Here is a 23,734-nt window from a genome sequence, read left to right as displayed (position 1 = left end):
GCTCGGGACCTGGCACCCCCTGGAGGCCACAAGTGACAGTTCAGCCCCCACAACTGGATGTTGTGACATGGGGAGAAGCTGACAGGCATTTCTGGGCCCCACCCATGGGGTCTTCACAGCTGTGAGTGGGCTTGGAGAAGAGACTGTTCAAGGAGGAAGAGAAAGAAGAGAAGGATTGCTGGGAGCTGAGCAACGCCATATCTAACTTTGAGCTTTATCCTCGGTAATGTGAATAACTTTCTGCTGAGAGGCAAGGCAACACGCAAGAGGCAAGGGGCAAGAGACAAGTCAAGGCGCAAGAGGCGGGGCGCAAGACTTGATTACCATTGGTTACAAATGTGTTATTGCTTTATCACTCTCTGCTGAGACCTAGAGTGGGGGTATATTAGCTAGAGGGACTTCCTCAAGAGGGGGTTTTTGGGGGTGAGAGATTCCTACCTTGACGAACCAGTCTGTTTGTGCTCGGGGAAGGAGGGCTGGGTGCGGGAGGTCAGTGGGCCCTTTCCTCTCTTGGTTCGTCCTGGTCGGGGTGTGTTCTCCCTATCCCTCCTGCTGATCGAGAGGGACCGGGGATGAAAGACCCCAACAGAGGATAAAGAAAGAAAAAAGTAGCCAGTACGGTGGCTCATGCCTGTAACCCTAGCTACTCCAGAAGCTGAGATCTAAGGTTTGTGGTTTGAAGCCAGCTTGGGCAGAAAAGTCTCCACGAGACTCTTCTCTCCAATTAACCACTCAAAATCTAGACGTGGCACGGTAGAGCACATAGCCTTGAGCACTTACAAGTTCAGGGACAGTATCCTTGAGTTTAAGCCCCACAACCAATAGGGGGAAGGGGGAGAGGGAGAGGCTGGCTATGTAACTCAGTGTTTGATCATCAATCTCCAGTATCAAAATATATAAATAAAATAGATAAAGGAGCAGAAGATGAATAGAAATAAAGAAATGTAAGGATCTGATTTGAGCCTCCGAAGATGTGCCCATCCTTAGCCTCTTCTCAGGTGCTGCACTGAGGCAGAGAAATAATAAGCCAGGCTCTGAAGACAGTTGTCCAGGCTGTCCACTTTGGCCTTTGTGAAGTTCCATGCAAGGTGGCCACAGCAAGTGCTGCCTTATGCAACTCTGCACCTCCTGTTGCATTTCTTTCTTTTTTGTGGGGGGGAGGGCAGTCCTGGGCTTGAGCTCAGGGCCTGAGCACCGTCCTTGGACTTTCTCAAGGCTAGATCTCTACCACTTGAGCCTCAGCACCATTTCTGGCTTTTTTCTATGTATATGGTACCGAGGAATCGAACCCCGGTCTTCATGCATGCTAGGCAAGCACTCTACCACTAGGCCAAACTCCTGGCCCTCCTGTTGCAATTCTATTTTCTTTGTTCATGTCCTGGCTCCCAGGCCCCCACTCATTCTGCCTCTTCCTGCTAGCACTTAAATCTTACTTCATGACATGAATTGGCCTTCCCTGGTAGGAACATGTGATCTAGGAAGGCATGAAATTGAAAGGTATGTTCGTTTTCCATTGTGGATGAGAGAGAATCCATGCAGCATGCAGCCTGCTCTTTGTGCATCTCTGTATCCAACAGAGCAGGTTGTAATGATTAAGAGATGCTCTCTGGGTGGCTTTTGGCCTCTGTGGCCTTCTCTGGCCCCTTCTTGGGGTAAGATCACCTGGACTGACATGATAGCTGGTCCAGCGTAGAGCCAAAGATAGTAGCTAGTAGCTCGTGGCATTGCCAGTGTGATCTGGAGAGAACTGACCTGGCTGTTCTAAGGGCTCTTGGGGACTGATCCCCGTCCTTGCTACCACTCTAGGACTCTGGAACTGGGGAAGAGGGATGATCCTACCTTAGGGACACTGGCTGGCCACATGGTATACCTGAGGAAGCAGGTAGCTCCGAATGTCAGAGTCCAGCCTCTGGCTAGCCACACTTGGAGGAGGGTGTGCAAAGTCTTTTGTCCCTGGAATGTTGATGCCTTCATTGTTTTCAGAAAATAAGATAGACCATCATGTACTATTTACATAAGAAAGGCTTCTAAAACAAGAAAACCTATGAAGATGTGAAACTGGCAATTCTGCAAAGTGGAAATAGTTATTTCCTCATAGCTAGAAAGTATTTCATTTTACTAGTTATTGCAGATGTGCAGATTAAAACAACCAGAAAGCGATATTGAGATGTCCTCCTCCCTGTAAGGAAGGCCAGCGAGTGCCTTGACATGTGCTGGCCCCCTCCCTTCAGTCTAGCCATCTCTCCTTGAAGAACAAATCTGACACAGGGCCAGGAGTTTGGTCTAGTAGTAGAGTGCTTGCCTAGTATGCACAAAGACCCAGGTTCAATTCCTTGGTTCCATGTATATAGAAAAAAGCCGGAAGTGGTGCCGTGGCTCAAGTGGTAGAGCTGTAGCCTTGAGAAAGCCCAAGGACAGTGCTCAAGGCCTGAGTTCAAGGCTCAGGACTGGCCAAAAAAAAAAAAAAAAAAATCTGACACATAGGCAAAGAGCTCCCCAGTACTCCTCTCCAGTAAGCGGAGATTTGGGATCCACCAAATGTTCTACCCCAGGGGAAGCCATGCAGCATCACCTGGCAAACAGCACTGCTGGGTGTTGTAGAGCTAAGACCATGAAGTCAGAGCCACACAAGAAACCTGGAGCTGGCAGCATACAGGGGGACATGCTGGTGATCTTTTTCCAACTGTGTGGGCCTCATGTTTGCATAAGGCCATAGGAAAATGATCAGGGAGATGACTGCTCATTGAACCATGGTGGGGGCTCTACCCTGGCTGGCATGGCCTGCACTGTGGGATGACTAGGGAGGGATGGCCTCCTGTGGGTGTCCCGAGGTTGGGACTCTTCTCAAGGCTAGACTTCACTGCCCATCTTGGCACTACCTCTCTCCCTTCACCATTGTTCTAGAATCAATGACAGACCACCTGCTACATGTTGGACAAGCTTTTTGCTGCATTGTGGGCTCCTCCTCCCCTCATTCACGTTCTTCACACGGGTGACTTGATTTACCTTGCACGTACTTCCCAAGTGTGCATACTCCACGTGTCCTAAAAATATCGTGGGCTATAGTCAACTAGGAAGACCCCTTCGTTTCATACCCACGTTGTCTTTTGAGATTATTATTTTTTTGGCCAGTTCTGGGGCTTGAACTCTGGACACTGTCCCTAAGCTTCTTTTGCTCAAGGCTACTTCTCTGCCACTTGAGCCACAACACTACTTCTGGCTTTTTCTAATTAGTTTATTGGAGATAAGAGAGTCTCACAGACTTTCCTGCCCAGACTGGTTTTGAACCTCGATCTGAGGATCAGACTCCCCAGTAGTTAGGATTACATGCATGAACCAGCAATGCTTAAGATTACATTTTTTTTTTTCCAATCCTGAGCTTGAACTCAGAGTCTGAGCACTGTCCTTGGACTTTCTCAAGGACAGAGCTCTACCACTTAAGCCTCAGCACCATTTCTGGCTTTTTCTATGTATGCGGTACTGAGGAATCGAACCTGGGTCTTCGTGCATGCTAGGCAAACACTCTACTAGGCCAAACTCCTAGCCCCTTAAGATTACTTTTAAATGAATGTACTGGTTCAATCAATAATAGGCCAAATCTGTGACAGTGGTTTCATAGGATTATTATGGAACTGACAAAAGTTCCTATTGCACAGAATCCTTGGCTATTGTACATTAATTATCTCCTTGTAGTCACGTGGAAGGGAAGCAAACATATTTACACAAATGCCATTATATTATAGTTTCCTATAGCATTCAGTGTGGTAACATGCTATGTCAATTAGCCTAGGAGCTATAGACCAAACCAGATGTATGTACCATACAGCTTGAGTATATGGTAATCTAGACTTACGTTAAATACTCTGTGATACTCCCATTATGATTAAATCTCCCAATGACGCATTCATCAGAATGTATTGCTGTTGACTGTATATTTCCTTCAGGACTTGGGTATGGGATTTGGTTAGCACCCACAAGATCTGTAGTTACTGTAGCAACCACCAGGCATGTGAGGCAGTGCTCTTGGTCTTCCAGGACTAGTATTCAGGAGCATATAGGCATTGTGGCCAGCCCTAGGGATAGGGCCACTGCTTCAGATGTTCCAGCTCCAGCACAAGGCAGTTACCAGGAGGCAGCAGGAACCCTTGCCCCATCCTGTGTGCTCCAGCCCTGCCAGCAGGGCCTTAGCTGCTCTCTCTGATGTGGCCTCAAGCTGCTTGAGTCTAGGTTGATCCTAACTGGTGCCAGCCCGCCTGGCACCCGGTTCCTGTGGCTGAGCAGCGCCAAGAGGCCGGAGCCAGCCTCCTGCAAACTTGGCTTAGCTGAGTCTCTGTGTTTTGACTTCCTGCTTCAGGGTAGCAGCTGGAGACTAAGTTTCCTTTTCATGGGGGCTTCTTCTGCCAGATGTTCAGGTGGGCGCCACCCGCTTCCTGGCCATTGCATGCAGAGCCCTGGCTTGTCTGAGGGGCCAAGGGGTAGGAAGGACGCCTTTGATGCAGGCTGTCACCAGGGCATTGCCCTGAGTCCTCATAGATGAGACCAGCCTGGCCTGAGAGGTGCCTAGCGCGGCCACAGTCTGAACTCAAGACGAAAGGCCTTCATTGACAGCTGGATGATGATAAGGTCCATATGCTGCCCTCCCTGCAGGTTCAGAACTGCATAGAACCTGCTGGGAGAGCCATCCTGACGCCACCAGGGACGAGAAGCCCCTGTGGGACTTCACACTGAAAGCACAGTGTGCTAACAGTGCATCAGGATGAGCATGGTATGGCTTGGACACTGCTCAGCCCAGCTCCTCCCTTGGCTCTGAGGTGTGAAAGCAAGGACTATTGCAGTCACTGGGGATGAGCTGAAGCCTGCAGCCACTGCGCCTGGCTCAGAGCACTAGTCTTGTGCAAAAAGTTCCAAGGACAGAGCCAGTGCGTACTGCTGCGATGGCTCACGCCTGTAATCCTAGTTACTCAGGAAGTTGAGACCTGAGGATCAAGGTTCAAAGCCAGCCAGGGCACAAAAGGACCTGAGACTCTTATTTCTAATTAAAACTCTAGAAAATGGCAAGTGGGGCTTGGCTCAAGGGTAGGGTGGTAGCCTTAAGCTAAAGAGCTCAGAGACAGCACGTAGGCCAAGTTCAAGCCCCATGACCCACACACAAAAAAAGGGAGTCTCACTAACTTTCTTGCCCAGGCTGGCTTTGAACTGTGTTCCTCAGGTCTCAGCCTCCTGAGTAGCTAGCATTACAGGTATGAGCTGCCAGCACCTGGATTAAAATTTACTTAATTAATTTTAGTAGTGTCAAATGAATTTGAATCCTCATACCCTACCACTTGAGCCGTACCCCCAGGCCTTTTGCTTCTTGTTTTTCATACAGGGTCTCCTGCTAACTCTGCCCAGGTTGACCTCAAGCTGAGATCCTCCTACCTTTGCCTCCTGAGTAGTTGGGACTGCAGTCATGCATTGCCACACCTGGCTCTGCTGTCGGAGACTCACCCCATACCCTGTCTAGGCTCTCTAGGGCCTGATTCTATCAGTGGGAAACATCCAGAGATCCCAGTGATCTAGAGATCATTTTTGCTGCTATATCTCTTGTAGTCAAAAGTCAGAACTTCATGTTTTAGAAAAGAAACCATGAATTTCCTATTTGAACTTAACATTATGGGGTTGTAGCTACTATCTTTAAGTAATGCATAGACTAATTTGCAGCTCTCATATTAAGATACAGTCTTCTAAGGGTGCCTTATGAAACATAGATTTTTGCTAGGCGTGGTGTTCACAGCTGTAATCACAGCTACGAGAGAGGCGAAGTTTATAGTTTGAGGATAGCCTGGCCAAAAAAGTTAGCAAGAGGGGCTGGGAGTTTGGCCTAGTGGCAGAGTGCTTGCCTAGAATGCGTGAAGACACTGGTTTGATTCCTTGGTACCACATACATAGAAAAAACTGAGAGTGGTGCTGTGGCTCAAGTGGTAGAGCACTAGCTTTGAGAAAGCCCAAGGACAGTGCTCAGGCCCTGAGTTCAAGCCCCAGGACTGGCAAAAAAAAAAAAAAAATGTGGCCTTCTTTATAGTCTTCTGTCTCCAAGGGTTTCACATCCATGGATTCCATCAACAATGGTTAGTTTTTAATTTTTTTAGTGTGTATGTATTAGTACTGGGGCTTGAACTCAGTGTCTGCCCACTGTCTCTTAGCTTTTTCACTCAAGGCTGGTATTTTACCACTTGAGCCAAAGCTCCACTTCTGGCCTTTGTATGGTTAATTGATAATAAGATTCTCACAGACTTCCTGACTAAACTGGCTTTGAACCATGATCCTCTGATCTCCTGAGTTAGCTAGGATTACAGTTACGAGCCACTAATGCCTGATGGAAATTCTGTTTTTGATTGTACTGTGCCGACCATATACGCTTTCTCTGTCATTGTTCCCTAAATAACCACCCCTTACCTAGCACTGACATTGTATTTTACTGAAGTCTAGAAATGATTTAAACTGTACAAAAGAAGTATGAATGTAAGGTTGTGTGCAGATGCTGTGGTATTTTGTATAAAATATGTGAGCATCTGTGGATTCCTGGGGAATCCTGAACTCAGTCCTGACGACACAGAGGAAGGATTGCTTTATCACTGGCTTCACATGCAGCTGGGCTCATTGGTTTTAGGTTGTTCCTGGTTTTTAGAAATTCTTTTCCTGTATTAATATAACTTTATTTTTTGAATATTTATGCTATGTATAGGGATTTTAAAAAGCCAAAGTGTCATCAGTATGTTTAGGGCAGTCTTGTTTGTACTTCTGCCCCTCTCACCTCTTCTCTTCCCTTCTGTATCTATGAAGTACTGCTTTTATCTTTTCAGATTCCTTCTGGAAATGTACATGTTGGAGCTCATGTGTAGGTCATGTGTGTTCATCCCCCCTCTCAAGGCAGGTATCCAGCTCTACACACTAGCATCCTCTTGCCTTCCATCATCCATCCCTGAAGTCCCTTGCATCAGGCTAGGAAGCACAGGGACTCCTCTTGCTGAAGTTCAGGCCTGTGGCCTTCAGTGGCCAGGGGGAAAGAGTAGCAGGAGAGTGTCTGTGTGAGCCTCATTCTTGCGTGGTCTCTTATTGGTTGACCAGCTACTGCATCTAGCAGGGGCCCAGGGCCCTAGTAGGAGAGTCCTGTTCATGTTCAGGACCTAATGGAGCAAAGAAAACATGGCAGGGAAAGAAGAGGCTTCAGGAGAGGGATAGAGCCTGATGCATGAGGAGGATAGGGTGGCTATGGCCGGGAAAGAGGCCTGTATCTAGGCTAGCCCTATGTTGGCCTTACCCAAATTGACAGAGAGAAGGAAGGCATTGGCAGCATCTTGATTTATGAGCTTATCAGTCCCTCGCCTTAGACCAGAGTGTTCAACGCTGTATATTGTCAAAAGTAAAAAATAATGTAGTTCTTTGAGGGGGGGCACTCCTGGAGCTTGAACTCAGGGCCTAGGCTCAGTTCCTGAGCTTTTGTGCTCAAGGTTAGTGTTCTACCACTTTGAACCACAGCTCCATTTGTTGTTAATTGGAGATGAGAGTTTCAAGGACTTTCTTGCCCAGGGTGGCTTTGAACTAAAATCTTCAGATCTCAGTCTCCTGAGTAACTAGGATTACAGACATGAGCCACCACTGGCATTCAGCTAAAATAATTACAATTGTATGTGAAAACTAAAGAAATAGGGCTGGGGGTATAGCTTGCCTAGCATGTATAAAGCTCTGAATCCCAAACCCAGTACTGCAGAAACCAAATCCAGAAGGAAGGGAGGGTTGTATGGAAAGATGGGCCTATGAGAATGGGCAGAGAACCAGGCACCAGTGGCTCATGTCTGTAATCCTAGCTACTCACAAGGCTGAGATCTGAGGATCTCTGTTCAAACCAGCCCAGGCACAGAAGTCCAGGAGACTCTCATCTCCAGTTAACCATCAGAAAACTGGAAGTGGTACTGTGGCTCAAGGAGTAGAGCCGTAGCCTTAAGTTGAAGAGTTCAGGGATAGGGCCCAGGCCCAGAGTTCAAGTCCCACAGCTGACCAAAAAAAAAAAAAAGAATGGGCACAGAGGACATGTGGTTGGAACACATGGATGTTACCTGCTTTGGGTCCTAGGCCACGCTCCTGGCCCTATTCCTCTTTTTGAGGAAGTGTCTTACTAAATTACTGAGGCAGGCTGGCCTCTAAACCTCTCGCCTCATAAGTAGCTGGGACTGGGAGTTTGGACTAGTGATAGAGTGCTTGCCTAAGATGCATGAAAAAGCCAGAAATGGTGCTGTGACTCAAGTGGTAGAGCTCTAGCCTTGAGAAAGCCCAAGGACAGTGCTCAGGCCCTGAGCTCAAGCCCCAGGACCGACAAAAATAAATAAGTAGCTGGGACTATAGAAAAGCCACTGCACCCAGCTCTGAGAAATGTTTACTTATTTACAGATCAAACCAACAGCCTAGCTCAGTTTCATCCTCAGTGTTGGTGCTTTGGAAACAGAATCTCAAGATCCTATCATAGCTTAAGCTGGCTTTGAAATTCGGAAGCTCCTGCCTCTGCTCTCTGAGGGTTGGGATGGCAGGCCTGCACGACCATGACTAGATAGGTTTTAAATATAAGGAGTCTAGGTTAAAACTGCCAAAGAAAATCTTTTAACCTTTTCTGTCTTTCCTTCAGGGCGAGTTCCAGAAACTAGAGGTCTGAATCTAGAGAAGGCTGGAGTGAACACCAACCCGGAGACTCAGAAGATTCTCGTGGACTCCCGGGAGGCTACCTCTGTGCCTCACATCTATGCCATTGGAGATGTGGCTGAGGTCTGTACAGCCCGTGCACCCCAGCCAGCCCCAGCTGCTGGGACCCCGATCCTGTCCACTCACCCTCTTGCCTCAGCTAGGCCTAGGGGTTCACCTTCTCTACCTCTGTCCACTCACCCTCCTACCTCAGCTAGGCCTAGAGGTTCACTTTCTCTAGCAGCTGCCGACCTGGGAAAGAAACAATTCTTTCTTTCTTTCTTCTTGTGGGACTTGAACTCTGGGCCTGGGCATTGTCCCTCAGCTCTTTAGCTCAAGGCTTACCACCCTACCCCTTGAGCCTCAGTACCACTTCCCATTTTCTGGTGATTAATTAGAGATAAGAGCCTCATGGATTTTTAGTGCCCAGGCTGGCCTTGAACCGAGATCCTCAGATCTCAGCCTCCTGAGTAGCTAGGATTATAAAGGTGAGCCACCTTGCTTGGCTTCACTGAGATTTTTTTTTTTTTTTTTTTTTTTTTTTGCCAGTCCTGGGCTTGAGCTCAGGGCCTGAGCGCTGTCCTTGGACTTTCTCAAGGCTAGAACTCTACCACTTGAGCCTCCGCACCACTTCCAGCTTTTTTTCTATGTATGTGGTACCGAGGAATCGAACCCGGGTCTTTGTGCATGCCAAGCAAGCACTCTACCACTAGGCCAAACTCCCGGCCCCTCACTGAGTTATTTCTGTCAAGACTAGCATGCTACCATTTGAGTCACAGCTCCACTTATGGCTTTTTTTTTTTTGTGGTTAGAGATAAGAGTTTTGCGCCCGGCTAGACACAATTCTTTCTTTGTACACAGAGGTGCCAGGCACAGACAAAACTTCAGGGACTATTGGGTATCTTCTGAGAAGCGGGGATTCACAGTCAATTTTTTTCCTATGTTATTCCTTTTCCTGGAAAGTTGGTGTAAAACACCTTAAAAAAAAAACACTGTAAGAGGTGGAGTCCTAGCTACTCAGGAGGCTGAGATCTAAGGATCAAGGTTCAAAGCCAGCCCAGGCACAAAAGGACCTGAGAGGGGCCGGGAGTTTGGCCTAGTGGTTAAAGTGCTTGCCTAGCATGCATGAAGACCTGGGTTCGATTCCTCGGTACCACATAGAAAAAAAAAAGCCGGAAGTGTTGCTGAGGCTCAAGTGGTAGAGTTCTAGCCTTGAGAAAGTCCAAGGACATTGCTCAGGCCCTGAGCTCAAGCCCAGGACTGGCAAAAAAAAAAAAAAAAAAAAAAAAAAAAAAGGACCTGAGACTCTTATCTCCAATTAACCTCTAGAAAATGGGAAGTGGGGCTTGGCTCAAGGGTAGGGCAGTAGCCTTGAGCTGAAGAATTCAGGACAGTACCCAGGCTGAGTTCAAGCCCCATGACCTCCCCCCCACCACACACACACATAAAACACTGTAAGAGACTAGGTGCTGGTGGCTCATGCCTGTAATCCTAGCTACTCAGGAGGCTGAGATCTGAGGATCACAGTTCAAAGCCAGCCAGGGTGAGAAAGTCAGTAAGACTCTTATCTCTAATTACCAACAGAAAACAGTAAGTGGAGTTGTGGATCGAAATAGTAGAGTGCTAGTGTTGAGTAAAACAAAGCTCAGAAACAGTACCCAGACCTTGAGTGCAAGTCCAATGACCAACTAACAATAACCACAACCCCCCCCAAAAAAACCACTGTAAGTATAATTACCTAAATCTTACTAGGGCTATTGCTGAATATGCCTTGGAACCATCTTGTCTCCATTGAAATAGAAGGGAAAGCCCGGTTCAGCTTCATCTGGCCTCAGTTTACCCTCAGCTCTAGAGGCAGCTTCTGTTCTCTCACATGGCCCTGCTCTCACATGGGAGCATGGCCTCTGCTCCTAGCTACTACTGTGGAAGGGGACAAACTGATTGATCTCTCTTGGGCAGGGGTGAAGGCTCTGGAAGGTGACCCTACCCACCAGGCCTGTGGTTGAAAATACTTCCTTGCCTTTCCCCTATCCTCCACCCTCTACTCCTTGAAAGCAGGGCCTCGTAGAGAGGCCCTGGTAGAAACCCCTACACCCTCCTTCCCAGTTTGGGAAGCATCCAGCCACTCTCATTCTCCTTCACAGACTCTTAGCAAAAGACCCGAGGGGTCAGACCTGGAACCCCACACCCCCACAGCTGAGGGCAGTCAGCCTGTCCTGCGCATTTCTAATAAATCTTGAGAAAGGTTGCTCCTTACTTGACCCCTCACCAAACAAGCTGAGGGGGCTCCCTGCATCTCCAGGCCCTGTTACCTCTTTGTGGTGACACCTGTCCACGGTGTCCATGTCTGTGTTTCTGTCCTGGGCCTTCAGGAACAAATGGTTTCGGCCACTTCAAAGCCTATGGCTTAGAACAACAGAAATCCATTCTCTCACATCCAGCAGCGGAAGACTGAAATCAGGCTGAGGGCGGGGCCTTGTTCCCTTGGATCCTCTGGGGAAGATGTTTGAAGTTCCCTTCTGCTTTGGGGGGCCCAGATATCCCCTTGGTCCTAGCTGTAATCTCTCTAGTCCTTGCTTCTTTATCACTGTTTCTGTGCCCTTATCTGTCTCGCATAGCCTAGCTCTCATCAGGTTTAGGACCTACCCTAGTCCACTATAACCTGTTGTATCGGCAGGATCCCTACTTGCAAATGAGATTGTGTGCTGAGTTCCAGGCACATGGGTTTCAACCCACCTCAATGTATCTATAGAGATTGGGTCACTAGGTATCACCTGCTAAATACCAGATTTTGTTTTCTTCTGGAGATTAGAGGACATGACAGGAACAGACTTCGAACTTGACTGCACTTGCACCAGGCAGAGGTCAAAGATGGCAAATGTCAGGAGAGGCTCATCTAGAGCAGAGCAGGCTTGGTGATGGTAGTGGTGGCCTCTGGATGATGCACCTGCCACCCTGCCCAGCTCACTCTAGAGCCCACTTCAGGAGGAGAGAGAGCCAGTGTCCAAATCCAGCAAGCGCTGGGGTGGGACATCCGGGAGCTATGCTTGGCGGGTGTCTGTGGTCACTGATGTGCAAGGACTGTCTCTCCCTCAGCGTGCTCTGTCAGGTTGCCAAAGCCCGTGCTGGACTGGGGAAAAATTTGTGCCCATGTGGAAATAGGCCAAGGAAGGGTGTTGTGCAAATACTGGAGTACATCCATCCTGTCAGGCCTGTACTGTCCCACCCCCTGCCAGGGCATCATGCCCCAGGTCCCTAAAGAATGAGAGCTAAGTAGAGGCCACTTAAGTACCTGGGCTCTAGGCCTAGGGAAAAATATGTGGGGCACTGAAGACCTTAGGTGCCCACACTGCCAATACAGGTGTGGTTTTTTGTTTGTTTGTTTTTTGCCAGTCCTGGAACTTGAACTCAGGGCCTGGGTACTATCCTTGAGCTTCTTTTGCTTAAGGCTAGTGTTCTACCACTCGAGACACAGCACCACTTCTGGCTTTTTCTGTTTATGTGGTACTGAGGGCTTCATGCATGCTAGGCAAATACTCTTCCACTAAGCCACATTCCCAGCCCAATACAAGGTTCTTATGTGACAATTTTGAATCTTGCCCCTGCACATCTACCTCCATCCTCCCCCCCTCCCTGCCCCACCAAAAGACCTCTATAAGGACAGCTCAGCTGGGTGGGGCTTGCTGTCATATGTCAGAGTCTGGCCTGCTGGTCCTTATTGAAGCCATCTAAGTGACAGTCTCACAGACTGTCCTGACAGTTAGCTGGGCAGCATCTTGCTTTGTCTGTGCCTGTGGTTGGTTTGGCCCAGCCTGTCTACTGAATCCCAAGACCATTGCACTATAAGATAGCACACATATTCTTGCCAGAAGGTTGCCATGTGCACCTCTGTGAAACACACAAAGCCTGCTTTGCACCCTCAGTTGACTCTTGGCCTCACAAAGTGCAGTACTCAGGCTCCAGGGCCTGTGCCAAAATGGTAGAGACCATAACTTTTTCAAATTGTGTTGCCAGAAATATATGGCACACATAGACATTATTTCTCAAACAACAACAACCCCCCATCCTGCCCCTTAATCCAAGTAATCTGAAAGGTTATTGTGAACAGTGTAAAGAGTTAATGCCCCAATGGTTAGACCAGAGGTTGAGAAGAGCCCCAGGGGTGGAGTAGGGGGCCATTGTTTAATGAGATATTGTATGCTGCCTGCTTGGATGTGGATGTGAATGTTTCCGCAGTTAGTCAGGCCCGGTGGAATGCAGGGTTTGCTTTCCCTGGTTTATCTCTACAGATCTCCATTCACTTCTGGAATGCCAAACAACATCTGCATTTCCTGCTGCCAAGATGATTGGCAGCTGGTCCCCAAAGTAGAGCACACCCTGAGACACAGGAGAGGTGTCTCCCACAGAATGACACCAATTTAAGATTTGTCATGGGCTGTGACGTGCATTGCATGTCAAGCTGCGTGTCAGGAGCACGTGGCCCTCTTGGGGCCCACGTTAGCCTGAATCCTAGTTAATGGTAACAGAAGCAAGAATCTGTTCTGAGCTTTATCCTGGCCTTCTGAAGTCAACAGTGTGGATAAGGGGTTCCAAGGAAAGCCTTGAACAAGTGAGGGTGGCAGTGGTTGGACTGTTTCTCTCCGAGGGGAGGGGATGGTATCCCCAGGCATTGCCCCAAAGCATGGTGGAGGGAAGTCAGTTAAAACCAGTGTCCCACAGCAAAAGACCAGCTACTCCCTGTTGAACAGTATTTGGGAGTTTCCAATAGGGAGCCACGCACTAGAATGGCATGGGGGGCAGGGGTGCAGTTTGTGTACACTTCCTTGGACGTAACTTTGAACTCCCTCCACCAGGGGCGGCCCGAGCTGACGCCCACGGCCATCATGGCAGGGAAGCTCCTGGCCCAGCGGCTTTTTGGGCAATCTTCAGATCTGATGGATTACAGCAATGTAAGTGCTCTCTCTCTCTCTCTCCCTCCCTCTCCATTTTGTGTATGTAACCCAGGTTTGCCTTGAGTAGCAGTCCCTCCACCTCAGCCTTCTGAAGGCTGGGATTGTAGATGTCCTCCATCACAGAGTCTTGAAAGGACTAACTCCAGCCTTGGAAGGGGCACACTAGTTCTTCTTAGGAAAGGAAGTGTGCATCCATATGCCTGCATGCACATGCGCCTATGTGTATGTGCACTGGGTGTGAATGTGTTTTGTACCTCTGGGCACCTGAGCTTGTCAATGTGTGCATGTAGTGGGTTGTATCTTGTACATATCTGAGCCTGCTTATGTGTGATACAGTGGATATGTGAGTGTGAGTCTTCCATACTCCTGCCTGTGTGTACATTTGCAAGCACACGTATGTGTTTGGCTGAGTGTAACAGGAATAGGGAGAGAACCCACCAGTGGAGTTTATTGTCTAACAGCCACTGGGGCTAGAGCTGTGGTCTGGGATCTAGCACTTAGAGCCACAGCTTCATTTCTGGCTTTTTGGTAGTTAATTGGAGGTAAGACTCAGATTTTCTTGTCTGGGTTGGCTTTGAATTGCAATCCCCAGGCCTGTCTTCTGAGTAGCTATGATTTCAGGTGTGAGCTACAATGCTTGGCAGTGGGGACCTTTTCCAACCCTGATTCCAGACCTGCTTTCCAGGTTCCTACGACCGTCTTCACTCCTTTGGAGTATGGCTGCGTGGGGCTGTCAGAGGAGGAGGCTGTGGCTTGCCATGGGCAGGAGCACATTGAGGTAGGAGCCGCTTTCACCTCTGATGATGCATAGCCCTCACTCCCACAGTGGATCCTCTCTGGGTGTGTGCCCTGTGTGTGTGTGGAGGCGGGGGGAGTGTTGGCATTCCTGCCTCCCAGGCCTCTGTCTTGGGATGGGGTCCATAATGATGGCCAGGGCGCAGTGGAAACAGAAAGGAGCAGCATCACTGGAGGGAAGCTCCAGAAGCAACGCCTGTTAGGACTGGGGACATAGCTCGTGTAGTAGAGTGTTTACCTAGCACGCATGAGGGCCTGAGTTGAGTCCCTGGTACTGGAAGGAAAGAAGCAAGGCTCTGACAGCTTTGGCTTGCCTCTGAGCCCCTGCCCCTCAGCTAGTTGTTACCCCATGTCATGTGATGATGGAAAGCCCCACACTCAGTGCTCTCCAGCCCTATCAACAGTTATGATGCAGGCACATGAGCACCTCCCAGACTCCTCAGCAGTTTCAAGCTCCTCCAGCATGCAGGGTGCTCATCACACAAGGCCAGGAACTGCTGTGGTTCTCCCCGTCTCCAGGCACATCTCAGCCTGGAGTGTCTCCTAGTCCTCTGACTTCTGCTTTCTTTCACCTTGCCCTTCTCCCCAGCTGACCTGTGCCTCATCCCCACATCTCTGATTTCCTGGGATTTCTCTGGGGGCTCCCTCAGGAATAGTTCTGATTTACCCCAGATTCTATCCTTACAGTGCCCACTAGAGGGTTTTACCTCCCTCAGATATTTATCCCCAGGAAGGAGGATTTCATCAGACAAGGCTACTTTCTCATTTGTTTTGAATCATGGGGCTTGAACTCAGGACCTGGGCACTGTCCCTAAGCTTATTTTACTCAAGGTTAGTGCTGTACCATTTGAGCCACAGCTCCACTTTTGACCTTTTTGGTGTTTCATTGGAGGTAAGAGTCTTGCATATTTTTCTGCCTGGCCTAGCTTTGAACCTTGATCCTCAGACCTCAGGCTCCTAAGTAAAGCAAGGGCTACAGATGTGAGCCACCAGTGCCTGGCTACAAGGCTGTCTTTTGACTAGCCTGTAGACTGTGGCTTCCAAAGTGGCTACTGAGCTTGTCCACGGGCCTGGAGTGTGCCCAGTCCCATGGCTCAAGCCATAGATCTGAGATGTATCACTGTGGTGGGTGGTGGGTGTCCCTATGGCTACTCTACCATTATAGTTTACAGGGAGGCTCAGGCTACAGCATGTCTATAGTCAGCTGAATTGTAGCTTCACACTAAGTCTGAGACTAAGGCTGAGACTTCCCAGCTTGGGAAGCTGGGAGGCTCCAGTACAGTTTCATCTTCCTGCTGCAGCAACTCTCAGGCAGTGGGGGAAGCCTGGCTCCAGGTACCCTGGATGGTGAGGCCTTTGCCATTTGGAAACATGTCACTGGGCTACAGGTCATGCCCTTTCCCTGGCACCCCGAGCCTCTCCGTCACTGGGACAGGCCTGGCAGGCTCGCCTGCCCCTGCACTTTATTTGGTATTTTTGTTTGATTCATCAGAAGTACACTAAGCCATATGTTCATGGCATTTTATGATGTTGTTTTATGTTTCACGATGTTGAATGGCCAAATTTCCATTGTTTGTTTTCTTTCCAGTTCGGTCTTGCTTAGAACAATATTCTCTGCAGCCCTATTAATTAATAATGGCTGTGCAGCACATGTGAAGGCCCCACTCATTTTTTACCCAGCCGCAGCCCTAAACGTGCTGTCGAGACCTTTTGTGGGTGCTGAAAGCGCCTGTCCAACAGCTCCAGTGTGGCCAGGGCCTGCCCTGCCCCCCACCTCCCTAAAATGAGGGCCAAGCCCGCGCCAGGCTGTCCAGGGGAGGTCAGTCCGTCCCCACCGCAGGATGGGCACCCACAGATATATTCTGTGTGCAGCATGATACCCATGTCTGCCCCACGTGCCCAAGCCATGGGCTCTGTGAAACATATTTATGGGTGGCCTCTGAGCAGCCTGGAGCTCACTCTCTTGTTGTTCATGGGGGTCTCAGGCCTGTCTATAGAGGGTCTCTCTATAGCCGTAGCAGAAACTGCTGCTCTCTGCAGCCAGCTGAGCTGTGTCCTCACTTCAGGCCAAGGGGGTGGTTCTGGATCTTTTAGAACCTCTCCCCTCCCTGTGCCTTTCCTACTGGAGCCATGGGATGCCCACAAGACTGGCTTTTCTGGTGTGGCTGCCAGTGCCTAGAATCAGTATTTTGTCATCACCCAGGTATACCATGCATTCTACAAACCACTGGAGTTCACAGTGGCAGAACGAGATGCATCGCAGTGCTACATAAAGGTCAGTGCCCATGGGGGCGTGGGGCTGGGGTCCCTGGGGTAGGAGGGAAAGAGCCAGCAACAGATTGGGAGTTCTGTGGGACTTTTCTCAAAGAAACTTTTCTCTCAAAGAACATCAGCATCAACATCCAAGGGCCACTCATGCCCTAAACCCAAAGCCGCAGAGATGGGGGGTAGCTGGATTCCCCCTGCCCCCAGCCATCGGCTGAGACCTTGTGGCTTTCAGATGGTGTGCCTGCGGGAGCCCCCACAGCTGGTGCTGGGCCTGCATTTCCTCGGCCCCAATGCGGGCGAAGTTACTCAAGGATTCGCTCTGGGGATCAAGTAAGTCTGCAGGAATGTGAGCTGGTAAACGCTGCTCAGACACACCACAGTGGAAGGCTGGGGTTTCACATTGCTGTCACGTGGCCTTACGTGTGTTCACAGCAGGAACTCTTCAGGCTCCTTCCAGACCTTGTAGGCTTGGTGGAGACAAGCAGCTTTCTCTTCCAGCCTAATGCTCTTTGGCCAGAGCTACCCAACATGTCTGCTGTGGTTTTGGGACTCTGTGTCTGGGCCTCCATGGTCAAGACAAGCAGGGCTGAGCCATCACTAGGCCAGACCCAGGATGTCCCGAGCAAGGCCCTGGTCCAGAATGTGCCAGGACAGAGGATTGTCTGGGTCCTGAACTAAGACAATGGTTTTTTTGTTTTTTGGTTTTTTGCCCGCCAGTCCTGGGCTTGAGCTCAGGGCCTGAGCACTGTCCTTGGACTTTCTCAAGGCTAGAGCTCTACCACTTGAGCCTCAGCACCACTTCCGGCTTTTTTCTATATATGTGGTCCTGAGAAATTGAACCCGGGTCTTCATGCATGCTAGGCAAGCACTTTAACCACTAGGCCAAACTCCCGGCCTAAGACAGTGTTTTGTATTTTGTTTTGTTTTGTACAGGGAGGGAGGGAGACAGACAGACAGACATGTATATGAGTGCATGTTCACACGTACACACACACTGGGATCAAACCCGGGCCTGGCATGAGCTACGCAGACTACTCTGCCACTGAGCTATATACCCAGCCTTTTAGCTGTGTTTTGGGAATACCAAAGCCTGAAGAGATGGTTCACATCATGTATGCCTCTCAAAAAGACAGCAATTCCTGGGGACTTGGGGACAGAAGAGCCAGGCAGGGACCAGCTGCCTGAGGATGAAGTAGAGGTGAGGCAAGCAGGCATAGAGAAAGGAAAACTCGAGGAAGGTATGTACACAGCTGGGGCCTCATGTGTGCCAGGAGATATAGTGTAGCTAAGAGCTGTTCTTGGGGGTAAGAGGTCCAGGATAGAGAAGAGCAGAGAGACTGGGCCAATATAGTGAGAAGTTCTTTAGGCAAATGGAGCATCTAGATCAGACTAAGGAGCCCACTGTGTTCCACATGTGGCCTGGGTTCTTGGATGAGACCACCCCTTTACAGGGCAGTGACTCTCGGGTCCACCATGGCCTACCTAGCCTGCTCACACACACCAGGGTGATGGCTGGGTTGTGGGGATCAAGTTCTCCTGGGATATGAGCCTCCGAGAATGACAGGGAGGCCTGGAGGCAGCGTGGGCTCATATCTTTACGCTGTAGAGCTGTCTGATAGAGCTGCCATTTGGGAGTTCAGTCAAGAATAACTTGGGGTAGAATCTGGGCTGCAGTCTTTGCCGAGAGCCCTGATGGGACAGTGAGGTAGAGGTCCATCATAGGTGCAAGGACAGTGTCTGTGGATGGCAGGAGACAGGACCAGCCCTGCCGTGGCCCACATTGCCACCCTTGCACTCCGACATACACATTCTGCTGCTCAGATCAATACTCACTTTTTGGAATCATTTCTAGAAGCCCTTTAAGTGGTGGTAGCTACTTTTTATAATATAACTGCAAAGGGCTGATATCTTTAATATGCAAAGAGCTCTTATAATTCAATAACTAGCATGAGCAAACAGAAAGAAATATAGACCAAAATAAAAATCTGAGCAGTCTGGCTCATGCCTGTAATCCGGCTGTACTCCTACCTACTGCAGAGGCCGCCATACCTGCCCACAGCACCCCTGTCTCTAGATCTTGGGCCACTAGACTAGGGAACCTGAGTAGGGCCAGGTCTCAGAAGGCCAGGAGGTGGCCTGGGGAATGCTGGTTGCTTCTTGTTGGGCCAGCCTCAGGGCCAAACTAGGTCACCTCCCTGCCACTCCTTCATGTTAGTAGGACTGTGCAGGCAGAGCAGCAGAACTCAAGGCATTGCCCACAGAGCAGCCAAGTCTTTGTCTGGTGCAAGAGGCAGGATGAGAGTCTGGAAGTTGCGAGTAAAAGTGGTAACAAGTAGACTCTTAGCTGGGCACAGTGGCTCAAGCCTATAATTCTAGCTACATGGGAGGCAGAGACCAGGCCAGGTTAGCCTGGGCAAAAACAAGTTTGAGAGATTCTATTCATCAGTGGCTGGATACAGTGGCCTGTATCCCCAGTGACTCAGAAAACCACAAATAGGAGGATCACAGCCCAGGCCAGCCCTGCATAAAGCAAGACCCTATCTTTAACCAACACGCATCCAGGAGTTTGGCTTAATGGTAGAGTGCTTGCCTAGCATGCACCAAGACCCAAGTTCCTTTCCTCAGTAGCACATACATAGGAAAAAAAAAAAAAGCCAGAAATGGTGCTGTGGCTAAAGTGGTAGAGCTCTAGCCTTGAGAAAGCCCAAGGACAGTGCTCAAGCTCTGAGTCCAAGCCCCGGGATTGGCAAAATAAGTAAGTAAATAAATAAATAACAGACACATTGTCCCAGAAGTTTTGCCTAATGGTAGAGTGCCTGCCTAGCATGTATGAAGTCCTGGGTTCGACTCCTTTGTCTTACACACACAGAAAAAGCTAGAAATGGTGCTATGGTTCAAGTGGTAGAATACTAGCTTCGAGCAAGCCCAAGGACAGTGCTCAGGACCTGAGTTCAAGCCCCCTAACTGGCAGTGTGTGTGTGTGTGTGTGTGTGTGTGTGTGTGTGTGTGTGTGTACACCAAAGCAAGGCTGGGTGTTGGCAGCTATAAGCATAGCTACTCAGGAGGCTGAAATCTGAGGATCTAAGCCACCCTAGACAGACAAATCTGAGAGACTTATGTCCTACTAACCCGTAAAAAGCTGAAAGTGAGCTGGGTGCAGTGGCTCACACCTGTAATCCTAGCTACTCAGGAGGCTGAGATCTGAGGATCAAGGTTCAAAGCCAGCCCAGACACAAAAGGACCTGAGACTCTTATCTCCAATTAACCTCTAGAAAATGGGAAGTGGGACTTGGCTCAAGGGTAGGGTGGTAGCCTTGAGCTAAAGAGCTCAAGGACAGCACCCAAGTCGAGTTCAAGCCCCATGTCTCACCAAAAAAAAAAAAAAAAGCTGAAAGTGGAGATATAGCTCTAGTCCTGAGTGAAAAAGCCAAGCAAGAGTACAAGTGACTGAGTTCAACCCCACTACTGATACAAATAAATAAATGAATAAATAATAAGATCAATACAAAAAGGGGCCAGAGGCATGTCCCCATTAGTAGAGCACTAACCTAACAAATATGAAGCCCTGAGTTCAATCCCCAGACTGCCCCTTCCCCCCAAATGAAATGTTCTCTCCCTCACCTGAGTGGGTGACTCCAGCCATTTCTTGACACAGTGACGTAGCAGGCAACAAGACATGGTCAGCTAGGACTGTGGTGGGAGGAGAGAGGCAGATGGCCAGAGAGGCTGGAGAGGAGGCGGGCCCAAGGCAGCTGTTCTCTGGGCCTGAGGGTATTGGGAATTTGTTGGGCAGGTGGAATGGTATGGTGTAGACACAGGTATGTGGCTGCTGGCGGCAGGAGAAGGAAGGAAGTGAATGAGACCCCGTGGCTTGCAAGGCCTCGCCAGGGCAGTGTTAATAGACTGGGCTTCCTGTGCTGACTCCTGGCCTGCTCCTCCACCCGTGTGCACAGGTGTGGGGCCTCCCGCGCCCAGGTGATGCGGACAGTGGGTATCCACCCCACCTGTGCCGAGGAAGTGGTGAAGCTGCACATCACCAAGCGCTCAGGCTCAGACCCCACTGTGACTGGCTGCTGAGGCTAGGCCACCATCCCTGCCACACCAAGGGCTCTCAGGGAGCCCCCCCCCCCACGGCCACGCACCTCACACCCAATCCAGGTATGCGCGGTTCAGGGGGAGGCTCACGGCTAGGGGTGGGGAGCCAGCACGGTGGGCTTGGGGCCAGGTACACGGTAAGGCTGTAGCTGCTGTGCTGTGCTGTGCTGTGCTGCCTTTTGGTGAGATCTGCCACTTGTGTAGAAGCCATAGTAAACCCAGAAGTAAGGCTAGGAGGGGAGACCACCAAGAAACCCACCCTCTGAAAGGCACCCTGGGATCTGGGCCTGGCCATTGCTGTTCCCCAACATGCAGGAGATGCCTGGGCTCACAGCATCACGTCCCCTGGGCTGTCCCAAGTTGCTGCCCCTGTGGGCTCCTGCTCAGTGGATTCCCCTACATCCTCCTCCAATGGGAACACCAGCAGAGGTTTGTTTCCATATTGCCCAGAAGGTGGAGACGCTGCCCCATGCTCAGCGAGCTGCTGCCCCCCATCTGATTCTACTACAGCTCCACAAAGCTGGGCTGATAGAGCAGCCAGAAAGTCCTCTCAAGGAAGAAGAGATTAGCAAGGGCCTTGCTGTCCTCTGCCAGAGCCTTGTCACCAGCATCTGGGCCCTTTGCCCACACCATCCACGCTCTGGCTGTCAGATCTTCTGGGGATGGAGTCCTTTGTGTTGCCTCTCTCCTCTGGGGCTGAGTGGAGGCTATTGGATGAGCAGAGTTTGAGGGTCTGAGCAGCAGCTGGGGATCTAGTGGCCTGCAGAGCTAGGCCACAAACCTCTATCGGCCACTAGGGCTGGGTGCTTGGGCACCAGCTCCAGTGTAGCCCTCAAGTCTTTGATACACACACTTGAAATGTTAGAATGTTATCAGGGAAGTGAAGGCTTACGTGTAGAACACCAGCTGTAAGACAAGCAAGAGCTCAAGGCCCTGAGTTTAAGCCTCGTGTGTGCGTGCACAGGTAAGTGCACACATACACACAAACACACACAAATCTTCTCAGCATGATATACCCCATGAAGCTATTTTGTTGGAGGCCTCGACAAAAACTTAACCTTTCGAAATGAATGTAACAGAGCAGCACTCCTGGGACACATTCACATGGGTGGGACTTGTCTCTGTCCCTTGAGGGTCCCATGTATGGTTGTGGGAGAAGTGGCTAGGCAAATGTAAGCTGTGACTGCACTCATCCCATCTTCCCTGGCAGGACTGGAAGGCCAGGCCCGATAAGCCTTGGAGATGGTCACGTGGGATGTGTGACTGCTCAGGTGGTCCGTGTCTGCAGGGATGGCTTCAGTCTCACCTCTCTACCGCTGACCCCTCTTCTGCCTGGATCCCCCAGGCCTCCCAATGCCAGATGATGATGGCCTGGGCAGAAACCCACTGCATGGGCTGCCCACGTCTGAGCCCCTTGGCATTTGGGGAGTCCAAATAAAGAGGGAGCTTTTCTAAAGCTTGTCCTACTTGTGGTGTCTCTGGTATGCCTCATGAATGCCTGGGTGGGGCAGGGCCTGGCTAGCCCACCAGCCTCCTTTGCCCACAATCATAGCACCCACACACTCAGCACTAGGTTCTCATGTTACCAGCAGCTAGTCAGGGGGTACAGACCCTGACTCATGTGGCCTCAGGCACGGCAGTGTCTTCCTTACTGTCATCTCCTTACATCAGCAGCCCGCCATAGGCCTGAAGACCTTACTCAAGGGGGCAGGGCGGGGGTAGGGGAGCGTGACCTCTGCCCAGGTCACCTGTAAGGTTTCCTTGTGTACCTCGAAGCAAGCCTAGTTCCCAGCAGACATTGGGAGTAGAGCAGGTGGCTGGAACATAGGAGTTGGCAGGGCTGTTTGAGGCTTTCTGTCCCCTACACGTCAGTCACCTCATTCTGTTTCCATTGTGGCCCTCCAAATTAGCTTGTCGGCTAGGTTTTGGCTAATCCTGTGCATTGAAGCTTGATGGGCTAAGGGAGCGCCTGTCAGTCACTGTGGGGAGAGACAGCGCTGACAGTGGCAGGCAGGGCCAGGCATTGTGCGGAGGCTTTAGCAGCAGCTAATCTCATGTCTTCCTTAAGAAAACATCACTTAGTCTGCCGGCCCAGGAGCCCTGGATGGGACCCTGCTTGTCAGCAAACAAAGGAATGTGTTTGCACCTTAATGGGCCCAAGGAGCCCGGCTTGTGGTGCGGAGCGTGTGCAGGAGCTCTCAGACGGCCCATTAAGACACCAAGTACCAGGCTGGGCCAGGTCCTCCTGACAAGTGCAGAGCCAGATCAGCCGTGTCCAGTTTAATGCATGGCTGGTGGTGCACCCTGGTCGTAGGGGCCCTGCAGGGAGAGTCCACCTCTAGGCTGAGCAGTTTGTCTGCCTTGAAGGCAAAGAGTGAGCCAACACCTGCTGCCTAAGGCTGATGGATGTGGAGGACCTTCTGAGGCGCAGCCAAGGAGAGAAGTGGTCTCTGAATTCCTCAGCCCCTGGGAGCAGCCCCTGCTGCAGGCAGACAAGCAGCGGGGACCAGACTGGGTGTTTGGGGATGGCGGATGAAAATGATGCATGATGTCCACCCCAGGCAGCAATCTGGGGTGACCGCTTCGTCTCCCTGCACACCTCTCCTCACAGTCCAGGTCCTCCTCCAGCAGGGGCCGAAGTGTCCACAGCATCCCAGATGGCCCCAGATCCACTAACCCCTCTGCGCTGGTCCTTATTTCTCCTTGGAGATGGTGAGCAGGGGGCTGGCCTAGCCTCCAAGTATGGAAAGGCTGTGAGGTAATGTCTGCCTCAAGGAGTCTAAGGACTGTCCCTGCAGTCCACTATTTAGGCTGGGTCAGGAACCCTGGAATGGTTTCGGGGGTCTCTAAAGGCCCCTTACTACTCTGATAGGAGATGGACCCAGTACCTGTGCAGTCAAGACAGGTACAGG

The 23,734-nt window shown here is 50.3% G+C and overlaps 1 protein-coding gene across 2 annotated transcripts in view; it reads left to right on the top strand.

Moving 5' to 3' along the window:
* Window positions 1–22,288, top strand: part of Txnrd2 (thioredoxin reductase 2) — a 58,572-nt gene extending 36,284 nt beyond the window's left edge. The window contains exons 12-18 of one of the 2 annotated variants that reach the window (XM_090320648.1): window positions 8,660–8,796; window positions 13,566–13,661; window positions 14,350–14,442; window positions 16,663–16,734; window positions 16,960–17,057; window positions 20,681–20,885; window positions 22,033–22,117. In XM_090320648.1, coding sequence (XP_090176774.1) covers window positions 8,660–8,796; window positions 13,566–13,661; window positions 14,350–14,442; window positions 16,663–16,734; window positions 16,960–17,057; window positions 20,681–20,810 — 626 coding nt within the window. In that variant the 3' untranslated portion in view covers window positions 20,811–20,885; window positions 22,033–22,117. Of the gene's footprint in view, window positions 1–8,659; window positions 8,797–13,565; window positions 13,662–14,349; window positions 14,443–16,662; window positions 16,735–16,959; window positions 17,058–20,680; window positions 20,886–22,032 lie in introns of both variants that reach the window. The other variant, XM_090320647.1, reaches the window with a different exon arrangement.
* The last annotated feature ends 1,446 nt before the right edge of the window (window positions 22,289–23,734 follow it).

Source organism: Megascapheus bottae, chromosome 28 (genome assembly GCF_031878675.1).
Source record: "Megascapheus bottae isolate mThoBot1 chromosome 28, mThoBot2.hap1, whole genome shotgun sequence".
Classification (NCBI taxonomy): domain Eukaryota; kingdom Metazoa; phylum Chordata; class Mammalia; order Rodentia; family Geomyidae; genus Megascapheus; species Megascapheus bottae.
Note: the sequence above shows the minus strand (reverse complement) of the source record. Positions and strands in the feature narration are given on the sequence as shown.